The sequence below is a fragment of the Rhinatrema bivittatum genome, chromosome 1 (assembly GCF_901001135.1).
Source record: "Rhinatrema bivittatum chromosome 1, aRhiBiv1.1, whole genome shotgun sequence".
Classification (NCBI taxonomy): domain Eukaryota; kingdom Metazoa; phylum Chordata; class Amphibia; order Gymnophiona; family Rhinatrematidae; genus Rhinatrema; species Rhinatrema bivittatum.
The window spans coordinates 700,609,437-700,624,822 of NC_042615.1; the positions used below are offsets into that span (position 1 = coordinate 700,609,437).

At 47.5% G+C, this 15,386-nt stretch overlaps 1 protein-coding gene across 1 annotated transcript in view; it reads right to left on the reverse strand.

Moving 5' to 3' along the window:
* Nucleotides 1-15,386, reverse strand: part of LOC115075448 (zinc transporter 5) — a 160,921-nt gene that overhangs the window by 49,520 nt on the left and 96,015 nt on the right. The window contains exon 12 of the mRNA XM_029575825.1: nt 1,828-1,957. Within this exon, the coding sequence (XP_029431685.1) occupies nt 1,828-1,957 (130 nt within the window). The remainder of the gene's footprint in view (nt 1-1,827; nt 1,958-15,386) is intronic.

Consider the following 15,386-nt stretch of genomic DNA (forward strand, 5'->3'; position numbering starts at 1 on the left):
CTCTATTAGACTATCTCTGGCACTTTTCAGACTCTGGTCTCCAGACTTCTTCGGTGAGGGTACACCTAAGTGCCATCTCAACGTACCACATGGGAGTTGGAGATGCCCTGGTAGCAGTGCAACCCCTTGTGAGTAGGTTTATGAGGGGCCTACTACAACTCAAGCCCCCCCTCTATGGCCACCAGTCACTGAGTGGGACCTGAATGTAGTACTTACAAGGCTCAAGCACTCCCCGTTTGAGCCTTTGCACTCCTGCGATGTTAAATTTCTTACATGGAAAGTCCTCTTCCTAGTAGCCATTACATCTGCTCGAAGGGTTAGTGAGTTACAAGCACTTGTCACATACTCACCCTATACAAGGTTTCTACATGACCGAGTGGTCCTCCGTACTCATCCTAAATTCCTTCCCAAGGTGGTTACTGACTTCCCACTTGAATCAGTCTATAGTTTTGCCCACATTTTTCCCCAAGGCCCCACTCTCACCAGGGCGAGAGGGTTTTACACACTTTGGACTGTAAATGTGCACTTGCATTTTACCTAGACCGCACTGTAGTCCATAGGAAATCCACCCAACTCTTTGTTTCCTTCGATAAACACAAACCAGGAGTTGCAGTGGACAAACAAACTCTTTCCAATTGGCTAGCAGACTGTATCTAATTCTGCTATGACAAAGCAGGCCTTCTTCTCCAGGGATGAGTGAAGGCGCACTCAGTAAGAACCATGGCAACCTCGGTAGCATACTATCGTTCGGTACCGATTGCTGAGATCTGTAAAGCTGCAACATGGAGCTCTCTTCACACTTTTGCAGCACATTACTGCCTAGACAAGGAAGGACGCCAAGACACTGCCTTTGACCAATCTGTCCTGAAGAACTTATTTCCAGTATAATCCCAAATCCTTCCACATCCAATCTGCTCTGATTTTCAGGCTGCCTCATTTTTCCCAACAGTACACCAGTTGTTGTGCCTGTTGCACAAGTTGTACGCTGTTGGTCCAAACAAATATGAGTCAGCCTGTAGATTGCTAATCACCCACATGTGAGGACTACCTTCCTGCTTGCCCTGGAAGAAAGCAGAGTTGCTTACCTGTAACAGGTGTTCTCCCAGGACAGCAGGATGTAGTCCTCACGAAACCCACCACTACCCCGCAGAGTTGGGTCCGAAACATTTTATTATTTTATTTTTCGCTCGCATCTTTTGCTACAAACGAGAATGAAGGGAGACCCCTGTGGCTACAGGGATTATGGCATGCTGGATATGCTCAGTGTGCCAGTCAAAAGTTCTAGAAACTTTGACAGAAAGGTTTTCCGTGATAGGGCTCTGTCCAGTGACGGCACCCACATGTGAGGACTACATCTTGCTGTCCTGGGAGAATACCTGTTACAGGTAAGCAACTCTGCTTTATCCTTAATTTTTGTGGATTTGGATGCCCAGATCTTTTTCTAACTCATATGTACTTACAACAGCCCTCCCTAATTTATAATTAGTATGGTTACTTTTGTTTTCCAAAATTACAGGTCCTTACAATGGGTTCCATTGAACTGTGCTTGCTATGTCCCCAATTTACCAAAATCCTTTGCAGCCTTTTGATATTTGCTGGATTATTTTCTAATGTTGAACGTTATTTGTGAAAGCCATGGTGGTACATTTCATCTGTATGTGTTTAAACTGCTGTTCAACAAAATGCAGCAGGGGGCTCAGTACCGATCCCTGCATAACTCCACCCTCTACAAACTCTGTCCTCTAGTGACAAGCTAATTTTGCCTACTTTACCATAATTATAAGGCAAAAAAATAATAATAAAGTAACAGAACTGGTAAAAACTTACAGTTAACATATCAGTATCTATATCTGGAGGATCAAACAATCGGGTCACAGACTCCATGAACACAAAGAAGGCTATCACCATTAGGAAAAGGCCATTAATAAAGCCAGAGAGAATTTCCACACGGCCATACCTGAAAGTGCATAAGGAAACTTGCCTTTAAAAAAGTATCAAGGAGGCAACATGCAAATAGAACATTTGTTATACCAGACATTTCAGTCTATGCTTCTGCTTCCATGCTAACCATTTTCACTGTCAAGCCTGGGCAATGCCAAACTGACAATGGAGGCTAGGAGGGAGTTGCATGGCCACCCTAGTCAGAAGATCAGCATTCTAGTAGTTTTATTGCCCCAGAAATGCTGGATTCTTTGTAGGCTGTGACAGGAACAAATTTTTCTGGTGCCTATAGACAGCATGGGGAGGGTGATGGGGGGGGGGGGGGGGGGGGGGGGGGGGGGGGGGGGGGGGGGAATCCAGTCCACTCCTCTCCCTGCTGCTTAGCTAAATCAGTGGCATCCTGATTCCACAGCAGCCATAGCAGCAACTTGAAAAAAGGCATTCAGTACAGGGCCTGCTTTCTCCTGTCACACATTCAAGGCTATGCAGCAGCCTCACTCCCTCCTCCCACACAGGATCTTACTATAGAAACTCATGCAAGGGGCAGGGCGTTAAGCGTGTGATAAGCAGCTGCAGGTCTTGCGCTCAATTTCTTTTTCCAAGTTGCTGCCACTGTAGGATCAGGACGCTGCCGCTTTAGGTAAGTGGTTGAGATGAAGGCTTGGATTGAGGCATAACAGCAACACTCCAAAGCCTATCAGAATCTTGAGCTAGAGGCAGTTGCCTATACTTAAAATCTGGGTCTGGGTTGTGATAACTTTAATTGGGTCAACACAAGAATTATCCAGTGATGAACTTGTACAGCAACTCCCAAGGCCACACAGGATCCTTTGTTCAGATGTGCCCTCCAAAAGTAAGCATCCAGGGCAAAAAAAACCCAAAATTACAATAAAAAAAAGAGCTATCTACCAATGTAGAAATTACTTACCTGATAATTTCATTTTCCTTAGTGTAGACAGATGGACTCAGGACCAATGGGTATAGTGTGCTCCTGATAGCAGTTGGAGACGGAGTCAGATTTCAATCTGACGTCAGCATTACATATACCCGTGCACGAGGCTTTGCTCTCCAGTTTTCTCCTCGAAAAGCAATTACGGATATATGTGTTTGGATAATTTTTTGATTAACTTGGATAACTTGATTAACTTGAGTAACTTGATTAACTTGAATTGGTTAACGTGGTTTCTAGCTGGAGACCGCCAGGACACTCAACCGAGAAGCGCCGACACCTGGTAATATGGGTATCTGAACTAGAGATAAGGGTTGGCTTACCCGTGCTTGTATTGCACTCGGGGGGGGGGGGGGGGGGGGGGAGGTTTCCCCGAGGATTCTTGATTGTGAGGCAGCCATGGGCGGGATGCTGAGTCCATCTGTCTACACTAAGGAAAATGAAATTATCAGGGAGGTAATTTCTACATTTCCTAGTGTGTAGCAGATGGTCTCAGGACCAATCGGATGTACAAAAGCTACTCCCGAACCGGGTGGGAGGCTGCCCGTGGCCCATTTAGTACTGCTCTTGCGAATGCTGTGTCCTCCTTGGCCTGAACATCCAGGCGATAGAATCTCGAAAAGGTGTGGCTGGAGGACCACGTTGCCGCCCGACAGATCTCTGCGGGTGACAGCATCTTGGTTTCTGCCCAGGCCTTTGTGGAATGGGCCTTGACCTTTAGAGGTGGAAGCTTGCCTGCCTCTATGTAGGCCGCCTTGATTACTTCTTTGATCCAGCGGGCTATGGTTGCCCGCGAGGCTGCTTCTCCTTGCTTCTTCCCGCTGTGAAGAACAAAGAGATGGTCCGTCTTTCGTACAGGTTCCAATCTTTCCAGGTATCGGACTAGGAGTCTGCCGCCATTCAGGTGGCGAAGAAGGCATGAGTCTTCAGAGTCCTTATGTTCGTCTGGAGATGGCAGCGAGATGGATTGGTTTAGATGGAAATGAGAAACCACCTTTGGCAGGAAGGAGGGTACCTTGTGCAGCTGTATGGATCCCATCGTGAATCTGAGGAACGGCTCCCGGCATGATAGTGCTTGAAGTTCGGAGATTCGACGGGCTGAGCAGATTGCCACAAGGAACGCAGTCTTCGAGGTCAAGAGCCATAGGGACAGACCGCGAGTTGGTCTGAACGAAGCTCCCGCTAGGAAGTCTAACACTAGATTGAGATTCCACAGGGGTATTGGCCACTTTAGGGGTGGCCGAATGTGCTTGACCCCTTTTAAGAAGTGGTAAATGTCTGGGTGGGCCACTAGGCCCACCCAGAGATTTCCTGATTTGCCCCGGAGTCTGACTGATTTGCCCCGGAGTCTGTGGCTGAACCATAGGCAGGCTAGTCTGACTGCTCAGGCTTCCAGTCAGTTTATGTTCCATGCCAACTCTTCTTTGTCCCATTGCCCTTGAGCCGTTAGCTCCTGGCAGTGGGCTCCCCATCCCCGCAGGCTCGCATCCATGGTGAGCAAGGTCCATTCCGGTGGGGATAGGCTTGTTCCCTCGCTCAGATGGTCTTCTTATAGCTACCACTGTAGTAGGTTCCGAACCTTCGCCGGTAGCCGGAGGGGGACGGAGTAGTTCTGAGACATCGGGTTCCACTGTGACTGTAGGGAATGTTGCCCTTGCCCACGGGGCGACTTCTATGGTTGAAGCCATGAGTCCAAGGACTTAGTTCAACAATGCTTGTAGTTGTTCCATCAATCTCCTTCTCTTTGGAGGGGGAAGGGAGACTTTGTTCCATTTGGTGTCAAACCGGACTCCCAGGTACTCTAAGGATTGGGAGGGTTGCAGGTGGCTCTTGGGTGTGTTGACGACCCACCTGAGGTTCTGCAGTAGTTCCTTGACTCTGGTGGTTGCTTGATGCCTTTCCTCTGGCGATTTTACTTTGATCAGCCAATCATCCTGGTATGATTGCACGAGGATCCCTTCTTTCCTCAGTGTCGCCGCTACTACCATCATGATCTTGATGAACATCCGGGGAGCCATAGCTATCCCGAATGCTAGAGCCTGGAAATGGTAGTGATGGCTCAATCTCGCGAAGCGTAGGAAATGCTGATGGAGGAGATGGATCGGTATGTGGAGATAGGCTTCTGACAGATCCAGGGAGGTCAGGAATTCTCCCGGTTGTACCGCCTTTATGACCAAATACAGGGTTTCCATGCGGAAGTGGGGTACCTTCAGGTAGCGATTAACGGTCTTGAGGTCCAGTATGGGCTGGAATGTTCCCTCTTTCTTGGGCACAGTGAAGTAGATGGAATAGTGCCAGAATTTTGTTGGTGTGTGGGCACCGGTGTTATTGCCTTTAGGGCAAGGAGTTTTGATAGTATGGTTTCCACTGCCTTCCTCTTGGAGGTGTCGTGGCACGGAGAAATCATAAACTTGTCCGGGGGGGATGCTGTGGAAGTCCAGGTAGCATCCCTCTCGGATGATGGATAGGACCCAATTGTCTGACGTTATTTCGACCCATCTTTGGTAGAATAGGGTAAGCCTGCCCCCTATGATCTCTTCCTATAGATGGGTCTGCTGATTCTCATTACATGTTGCGGCTGAAGCCTTGTCCCGAGCCGGCTCCTCTTTTGTTGTGTCTGTTCCGAAAGGACTGCCCCTTGCCGGCAGGGCGGGAGGCTTGGTAAGTCTTTTTGTATGGCCTATAATGCTGGGATCCTCTGCCCTTGGGTGCCTGGGGAGAGGGGTGTTGGTTCCTCTTGTTCCTGTCCTTTGGTAGAAGGGGAGCTGGGGACTCGCCCCATTTGTCGGCTAATTTGTCCAGGTTGCTTCTGAATAGGAGTGTTCCTCTAAAGGGCATTCTCGTGAACCTAGTCTTAGAGGTAGTGTCGGCTGACCAGCTTCAGAGCCAGAGCTGTCTTCTGGCTGCCACTATGAACGAAAGGCTCCTGGCTGAGGTGCGTACCAGGTCTGAGGTCACATCCGTGAGGAATGATATTGCTGGGTCTAATGCCTCGATTGGCATAGTTGCGTCCCTGGCCATAGCCAGGCAGGCGCGTGATACCACGGTGCAGCAGGCGGTGATCTGTAAGGTCATAGCTGATACACAAACATACATAAATCTGATCACATTACCCCTATCCTAAAAGACCTCCACTGGTTACCCATAGCCTCCCGCATAAAATACAAAACACTCACCATTCTCCACAATCTATTGTATAATCAAATTCACACTTGGCTCGAGAATGCACCACTTTTCCGATCATCAACCCGCCCCTCCAGATCCAACCTTGCTGGAACTCTTTTCACACCCTCCCTAAAATCTGCTCACCACACCTCAACCAGAGAAAGGGCTTTCTCCATTGCTGGCCCTTCCCTATGAACACCCTGCCCACGGCCCTCCGTCTAGAACCTAACCTGTCTAAATTTAAAAATGGGCTCAAAACCTGGCTCTTTACATTAGCGTATCCAGATGTTGACCAAACTTAGCTTGCACTCTAACCCCTTAGCCAACTCACTCTCCCCTCCTCCCATCTGCCTCTCCTCTTTCTCCCCTATTCTTCCCCCAAGCAAAGACTCCTAAATACTGTGTTATAAGGTCCCCTCCTCCACTCTAAGCTTATCCTACCCTGTCCCCCCCCCCCCCCCCACCTCCCCCTTTCACTGCCATCAATGGTCTGGTACCTACCAGCCCACCTATACATATATTGTCTATTGTTACTTTATATTCTTCGAATGTTCCTATCAAATTTCTCTCTTTCCCTATCCTTCCTACTGCTGTCCTCTCTCCTCCTTCATTGCTGCTCCCCTTTCCCCATCCCTGTTTATTGTATTTCATTCTCTTGTTAATTTGTTTCAATGTAAACCGGCATGATGTTCCGACGAATGTCGGTATATAAAAATCAACAAATAAAATAAATAAATACATCATAAGACTGCTTGAGGATGGATTCCTGCCGTCTGTCATTGGCATCTTTGAGTGAAGCTCCTCCCTCGACTGGTATGGTAGTGCGCTTTGTGGTGGCACAGACCAGGGTACTGACCTTGGGAAACCTCAGGAGTTCCTTCGTCGCGGGATCCAAGGGGGTAGAGAGCTTCTAGGGCTCGACCTCCCTTAAAGGTGGCCTCTGGAGCATCCCATTCCAGGTCGATCAGTTGTTGTACGGCCTGTAGCTTAAGGAAATGGCGTGAGGTCTGGCGGAGCCCAGCCAGGAAGGGTCTCGCCTTGGACTCTGCTGTGTTGCATGTGTCCGGGATGGCCAATGCCTTCAGACTCGTGGCTACGAGATCTGATAATTCATCTTTTGGGAAGAAGTGCATCATGGTGCGATATGGTTCCGTTCCTGGAGGGAGTTCCCCCTCTTCCAGGGGTTCTGATTCCTCCTCCGACTCATCTGTGTCCCCTAAGGGGAAGTATTTGTCCAGGGGAGGCTCATCTGGTGGAGGCCGGGAGGGGCCTGGGAGGGGCCTGGGAGGTTCTGGACCACTGGCGGGGTTGTGGTTGTGCTGCTGGTGGCCCTGTCTGTGCGTGGATGTAGGATTGCAGTTCAGCAAAGAATCCCGCCCAGGTGAAGTTGTCTGGGACCGCATTGGGTCCGACGGTGCTCCCCAAGGGCCCCCCACTGTGGAAAGGCCGAGTCGGGAATAGAGAGGTCCGGGGTAGTCTCGCTGGTGGATCCGGAGTCCTCTACAGGCTGGGGGGGGACCTTGTCTCGGCTCCCCCCGAGCTTCTTCGCATAGCAGGCACAGAGCAGAGGTCACAGCGGGCTGTGCCGCTCTCAGATGGCATGCCGGGCAGAAGACTGAACCTTTAGCTGTCTTGTACGGCAGTGCCTTGATTTGCGCGTGTATTCTATACAGGTGCGCGTGTCGGGAGGCCTGGTTATGCGTTCCGAGTGCGCCTACGTTATGCGTGTAGGAATGGAAGATGCGCGCGCGGCTGTGCGCGCAGGCCTAGTTGTGCGCTTGGCACCCCTGGGCATGCCGCTGTGCGCCCGGCCCCGATGCGCGCGCCCACGTGGGAGGATCCTCTTGCCGGATCGAGGTCTAGCCCGGACGGGACTGCTCAACCCGCATGTACAGACGCCAGAGGGACGATCTGTGCACTGTCCGAGCCTCAGAGACTTAGAGAAAGTTTTCTATCTTACCTTGTCTCTCCGCTTCCTGGTCCTCTGCTGAGCGGTCTCCAGCTGCGGGGGGAGAGGGAATTACCTTCACCGCCGCACTTGGTTCTGCACCCGCTTTCTCTCAGCCGCTCCCTTTTCAGGGGGCTAAGTCCACGCCGGGACAGAGGCTTACTTCTGAGGGATCTCAGAAGTCACCTCAGGAAATCTCGACTGGGGGAGGGACCCTTAGGTATCACCGCAGGAGAACGGGCTTGTTTTGGAGGTAAGTTTTTGTTTCTTCTTTAAATTTGGAGTTTGGTTTTCTAATGCTGTGCAAGCGTGTGTGAAGTCCCGAACTGCTATGGAGACGGAAAAAACTGGAGAGCAAAGCCTCGGGTACAGGTATATGTAGTGCTAACTTCAGATTGAAATCTGACTCCGTCTCCAACTGCTATCAGGAGCACACTATACCCATTGGTCCTGAGTCCATCTGCTACACGCTAGGAAAATGGGCATTACAATGGGTCTGATATTAAAAGTCTTTTAGCTGCCCAATATTGAAGTTAAGGAGCTAGCTTGGTGTCTTTGAAGTTGTATGACCACTGAACATCTAAATTTAATTGCTCATAACCTGGGCAGTCTCAGGAGCAGGGTTAGATCAGAGGGCCAAAGTTCACTAGGTTAGCATTAATTTTCAGCGCTAGCTGGCTTAGGTGCCCAAACCTAGGTGCTGCTATGGCAGGCCTAAATCAAGTCCACAAAATTTTGACCAGCAGCTAGTTCATTTTCAGCAGCAAATTTAGCTAGCTAAATTCAGCTGAAAAATATCCTAACTTAACTGGCTAGTTGAAGCGCTCTGTCCCACATTGGAAAGGCATCCTAGTGTGCCCATATAGCAGAGACGCTACAAAAAAATGTTCTTCAGAGTCCATCTTTCGTGTCATTCTCATGTATTACCAACAAGAGTGAGATTTCTGCATGGGATACCAATGACGCTCAGCACAGTAGCACTCTAATTTACTTGGACTCACATTCAGGCCGATACAGTATTCAAACGAGGGCCCGCAGCAAAAAGAGGCGCTAGGGACACTAGCACGTCCCTAGCGCCTCTTTTTGGACAGGAGCGGTGGCTGTCAGTGGGTTTGACAGCAGACGCTCAATTTTGCTGGCGTTGGTTCTCAAATCCGCTGACAGCCACGGGTTTGGAAACCGGACGCCGGCAAAATTGAGCGTCTGGTTTTCAACGCATGAACCGATTTCAAATTCTTTTTCTTTTTTTAAACTTTCAGGACTTCCGACTTAATATCTCAGTAAAAACTGCTTTTCTCTGCACTTTCCCGGTGCCCAGAGAAATTAACGGCTACCTTTGGGTAGACGCTAATTTTTGAAAGTAAAATGTGCGGCTTGGCTGCACATTTTGCTTTCTGAATCACGCAGGAATTTATTTATTTATTTAAACAAATTTATATACCGTTTTCCAGTAAAAACTTACTGACCAAAGCAGTTTACAAAGTCAAGATAACCTTGATCAGATGAAATATTACTAAAAATAACACATAAAATAAATAAAATAAGTATGAATAAAAATACAATGTATTAATTATCAATAAAAATAATGCCAGAAGAAAGAATGGCCAATTACATTTAAAAACTTACAGATGAGAAAATTACATAGTACTATGTAATTTAATATCTTTAGTCTTATTTACTCAATTAAGATGCTTCTATATCTTATACATCCCATTGGGGGCATTTAACATTTTCTCAACTGTAAAATATAAATCATAATGAAAATGGGGAATTTAAAGATTTTAACTATTACCTGAATCATTAAAAAAAAATGTCAGTACTGTGGCTGTAAACCAGCAGGGTTCAATTAAGGTCCCAACAGGAAACGACAATGGAGAAATTACTTACCTGATAATTTCGTTTTCCTTAGTGTAGACAGATGGACTCAGGACCAATGGGTATAGTGTACTCCTGTTGGCAGTTGGAGACGGATCAGATTTCAATCTGACGTCAGCCCCTAGTACATATACCCCTGCAGGAAGTGCAGCGCCTCAGTATTCTTCCTTGCAAAGCATTGTGGATATATGTGTGACTGACTGATTGATTAACTTAATATGATTAACTTAGATAACTTTTGTTAGAACGTTAAAACTTGATTAACTTGAACAGGTTGGTTGACTATAGCTGGAGACCGCCAGTGTGCTCAACCGGAAAGCGTCGACACCCGGCAGGGTGGATGCCCTAGGGAAAAGAAAACATGGCTTACCTTTGCATCATTCAAGGACTATGTATAGTGGCAGCCGCGGGTGGGCTGCTGAGTCCATCTGTCTACACTAAGGAAAACGAAATTATCAGGTAAGTAATTTCTCCATTTCCTAGCGTGTAGCAGATGGACTCAGGACCAATGGGATGTATAAAAGCTACTCCCGAACTGGGTGGGAGGCTGCCCGTGGTCCATTAAGGATTGCTCTTGCAAATGCTGTGTCCTCCCGAGCTTGAACATCCAGACGGTAGAATCTGGAGAAGGTATGGATGGAGGACCACGTTGCCGCCCTGCAGATCTCGGCAGGTGACAGCATTCTAGTTTCTGCCCAGGAAACTGCCTGGGCCCTGGTGGAATGGACCTTGACCTGTAGAGGTGGTGGTGTTTCCCGCTTCTACGTAGGCCGCCTTGATGACTTCCTTGATCCAGCGGGCAATGGTTGCCCGCGAGGCCGCTTCCCCTTGTCTCTTTCCGCTGTGGAGGACGAAAAGGTGGTCCGTCTTTCGTACTGGTTCCGACATTTCCAGATATCTTGATAGGAGTCTGCCGATGTCGAGATGGCGCACACTATGGGCTTCTTCCGGCTTTGTCAAGCCGTCCATCGCAGGTAGTGAGATGGTTTGGTTAAGGTGGAAGTGTGAGACCACTTTGGGGAGGAAGGAGGGAACCGTGCGTAGCTGAATGGTCCCCGGGGTGAATCTGAGAAATGGCTCACGGCAGGATAGGGCCTGTAGCTCTGAAATGCGGCGGGCCGAGCACACGGCCAGCAAGAACACCGTCTTTAATGTTAGCAGACGGAGGGACAGGCCTCTGAGGGGTCTGAATGCGGATCCCGCTAGGAATTGAGGTTGAGGTTCCACAGGGGCACTGGCCACTTTAGCGGTGGGCGAATGTGCTTGACTCCTTTCAGGAAGCGTGTTACATCTGGGTGCGAGGCTAAGCTGTCGTCCTCGATCCTGGGGCCGTAGCATGACAATGCGGCCACCTGTACCTTGATGGAGTTGAGGGACAGACCCTTCTGTAGTCCGTTCTGTAAGAATTCCAGGATCACGGGAACTTTAGAGGAACGTGGTTTGACATTGTGGTCTTCGCACCAGGCCTCGAAGACTCTCCTTATGTATGTTAGAGATGTGAAGAATTTGCGTGCTCGGAGGAGAGTATCCCCTCTTTCTCAGGCGGGCCCTCTCAATGGCCAGACCATAAGAGAGAATTGAGCTGGGTCCTCGTGGAGAATGGGACCTTGTTGTAGCAGATCCCTGTGTGGAGGCAGGGGTAGTGGACTCCCTGCTAGAACAAAGGGGAAAGCCGACAGTCGCTCAGCAGCGCATGGTTCGGAGAGAGGTATCTTTAAAGGATACTAATGATGCATTAGAATTAGGGCATCCCGACAGTGAGGTTCCAATAATTAGAAAAGTAGTCCAAGTGCCTGTAATTAAAAACTCACCTGAGCTAAAAAAATTCTAACTTATCCCTATCAATTAAAAAGCAGAATGAAAATACAAACAAAAAACAAACTTTGAAATGTTTGTATGCTAATGCCAGAAGTCTAAGAAGTAAGATGGGAGAATTAGAATGTATAGCAGTAAATGATGACATAGACTTAATTGGCATCTCAGAGACATGGTGGAAAGAGGATAACCAATGGGACAGTGCTATACCGGGGTACAAATTATATCGCAATGACAGAGAGGAGCACTCGGGAGGAGGTGTGGCACTTTATGTCCGGGATGGCATAAAGTCCAACAGGATAAACATCTTGTATGAGACTAAATACAAAATTGAATCTTTATGGGTAGAAATCCCTTGTGTGTCGGGGAAGACTATAGTGATTGGGGTATACTACCGACCACCTGGTCAAGATGGTGAGACGGACAGTGAATGCTAAGAGAAATTAGGGAAGCTAACCAAATTGGTAGTGCAGTAATAATGGGAGACTTCAATTACCCCAATATAGACTGGGTAAATGTATCATCGGGTCACGCTAGAGAGATAACGTTCCTGGATGGAATAAATGATAGCTTTATGGAGCAATTGGTTCAGGAACCGACAAGAGAGGGAGCATTTTTAGATCTAATTCTCAGTGGAGCACAGGACTTGGTGAGAGAGGAAACGGTGGTGGGGCCGCTTGGCAATAGTGATCATAATATGATCAAATTTGATTTAATGACTGGAAAAGGAACAGTGTGCAAATCCAAGGCTCTCGTGCTAAACTTTCAAAAGGGAAACTTTGATAAAATGAGAAAAATTGTTAGAAAAAAACTGAAAGGAGCAGCTACAAAAGTAAAAAATGTCCAAGAGGAGTGGTCATTGTTAAAAAATACCATTCTAGAAGCACAGTCCAGATGTATTCCACACATTAAGAAAGGTGGAAAGAAGGCAAAACGATTACCAGCATGGTTAAAAGGGGAGGTGAAAGAAGCTATTTTAGCCAAAAGATCTTCATTCAAAAATTGGAAGAAGGATCCAACAGAAGAAAATAGGATAAAGCATAAACATTGGCAAGTTAAATGTAAGACATTGATAAGACAGGCTAAGAGAGAATTTGAAAAGAAGTTGGCTGTAGAGGCAAAAACTCACAGTAAAACCTTTTTTAAATATATCCGAAGCAGAAAGCCTGTGAGGGAGTCAGTTGGACTGTTAGATGATCGAGGGGTTAAAGGGGCACTTAGAGAAGATAAGGCCATCGCGGAAAGATTAAATTATTTCTTTGCTTCGGTGTTTACTGAAGAGGATGTTGGGGAGGTACCCGTAATGGAGAAGGTTTTCATGGGCAATGATTCAGATGGACTGAATCAAATCACGGTGAACCTAGAAGATGTGGTAGGCCTGGTTGACAAACTGGAGAGTAGTATACACCCCAGAGTTCTGAAGGAACTAAAAAATGAAATTTCAGACCTATTAGTAAAAATTTGTAACTTATCATTAAAATCATCCATTGTACCTGAAGACTGGAGGATAGCAAATGTAACCCCAATATTTAAAAAGGGCTCCAGGGGCGATCTGGGAAACTACAGACCGGTTAGCCTGACTTCAGCGCCAGGAAAAATAGTGGAAAGTGTTCTAAACATCAAAATCACAGAAAATATAGAAAGACATGGTTTAATGGAACAAAGTCAGCATGGCTTTACCCAGGGCAAATCTTGCCTCACAAATCTGCTTCACTTTTTTGAAGGAGTTAATAAACATGTGGATAAAGGTGAACCGGTAGATATAGTATATTTGGATTTTCAGAAGGCGTTTGACAAAGTTCCTCATGAGAGGCTTCTAGGAAAAGTAAAAAGTCATGGGATAGGTGGCGATGTCCTTCCGTGGATTGCAAACTGGCTAAAAGACAGGAAACAGAGAGTAGGATTAAATGGGCAATTTTCTCAGTGGAAGGGAGTGGACAGTGGAGTGCCTCAGGGATCTGTATTGGGAACCTTACTTTTCAATATATTTATAAATGATCTGGAAAGAAATACGACGAGTGAGATAATCAAATTTGCAGATGACCAAAATTGTTCAGAGTAGTTAAATCACAAGCAGATTGTGATAAATTGCAGGAAGACATTGTGAGACTGGAAAATTGGGCATCCAAATGGCAGATGAAATTTAATGTGGATAAGTGCAAGGTAATGCATATAGGGAAAAATAACCCATGCTATAATTACACAATGTTGGGTTCCATATTAGGTGCTACATCCCCAAGAAAGAGATCTAGGTGTCATAGTGGATAACACATTGAAATCGTCGGTACAGTGTGCTGCGGCAGTCAAAAAAGCAAACAGAATGTTGGGAATTATTAGAAAGGGAATGTGAATAAAACGGAAAATGTCATAATGCCTCTATCGCTTCATGGTGAGACCGCACCTTGAATACTGTGTACAATTCTGGTCGCCGCATCTCAAAAAAGATATAATTGCGATGGAGAAGGTACAGAGAAGGGCTACCAAAATGATAAGGGGAATGGAACAGCTCCCCTATGAGGAAAGACTAAAGAGGTTAGGACTTTTCAGCTTGGAGAAGAGACGGCTGAGGGGGGATATGATAGAGATGTTTAAAATCATGAGAGGTCTAGAACGGGTAGATGTGAATCGGTTATTTACTCTTTCGGATAGTAGAAAGACTAGGGGGCACTCCATGGTTAGCATGGGGCACATTTAAAACTAATCGGAGAAAGTTCTTTTTTACTCAACGCACAATTAAACTCTGGAATTTGTTGCCAGAGGATGTGGTTAGTGCAGTTAGTATAGCTGTGTTTAAAAAAGGATTGGATAAGTTCTTGGAGGAGAAGTCCATTACCTGCTATTAAGTTCACTTAGAGAATAGCCACTGCCATTAGCAACGGTAACATGGAATAGACTTAGTTTTTGGGTACTTGCCAGGTTCTTATGGCCTGGATTGGCCACTGTTGGAAACAGGATGCTGGGCTTGATGGACCCTTGGTCTGACCCAGTATGGCATTTTCTTATGTTCTTATAGTAGCCTTCTCATGTCTGCGTACCAGGGTCTTCTTGGTCAGTCCGGGGCCACCAGAGGAACTAGTCCCCTGTGCCACTGAATCTTGTGAATGATTGCGCCCAGTAAGGGCCACGGCGGAAAGGCGTATAGCAGGGTCCCCGGTGGCCAGGTCTGTACCAGGGTGTCGATCCCCTGAGACTGCGGATCCCGCCTGCGGCTGAAGTATCTGGGTACTTGAGTGTGGGATCTGTTTGCTAGAAGATCCATGTCTGGAGTCCCCCACCGATGCACTATCATCTTGAAGACAGTGGGTGACAGCTTCTATTCTCCTGGGTTTAGACTTTCCCTGCTGAGGAAGTCTGCCGTGGTTCTGTCCTTCCCGGCGATGTGGACGGCGGAGATGTCCTGGAGACTTGTTTCTGCCCAAGCCATCAGCGGGTTTATTTCTAAGGACACCTGTTGGCTTCTGGTTCCGCCCTGCCGGTTGATGTTGGCTAATGTCGTGGCGTTGTCCGACATCACTCTGACGGCTTTGCCTCGAAGTCTGTGGGCGAACCACAGGCAGGCTAATCTGACCGCCCGTGCTTCTAGGCGGTTGATGTTCCACCCCGCCTCTTCTTTGTTCCACCACCCTTGAGCGGTTAACTCTTCGCAGTGTGCTCCCCACCTGCGTAGGCTGGCATCTGTGGTGAGCAGGGTCC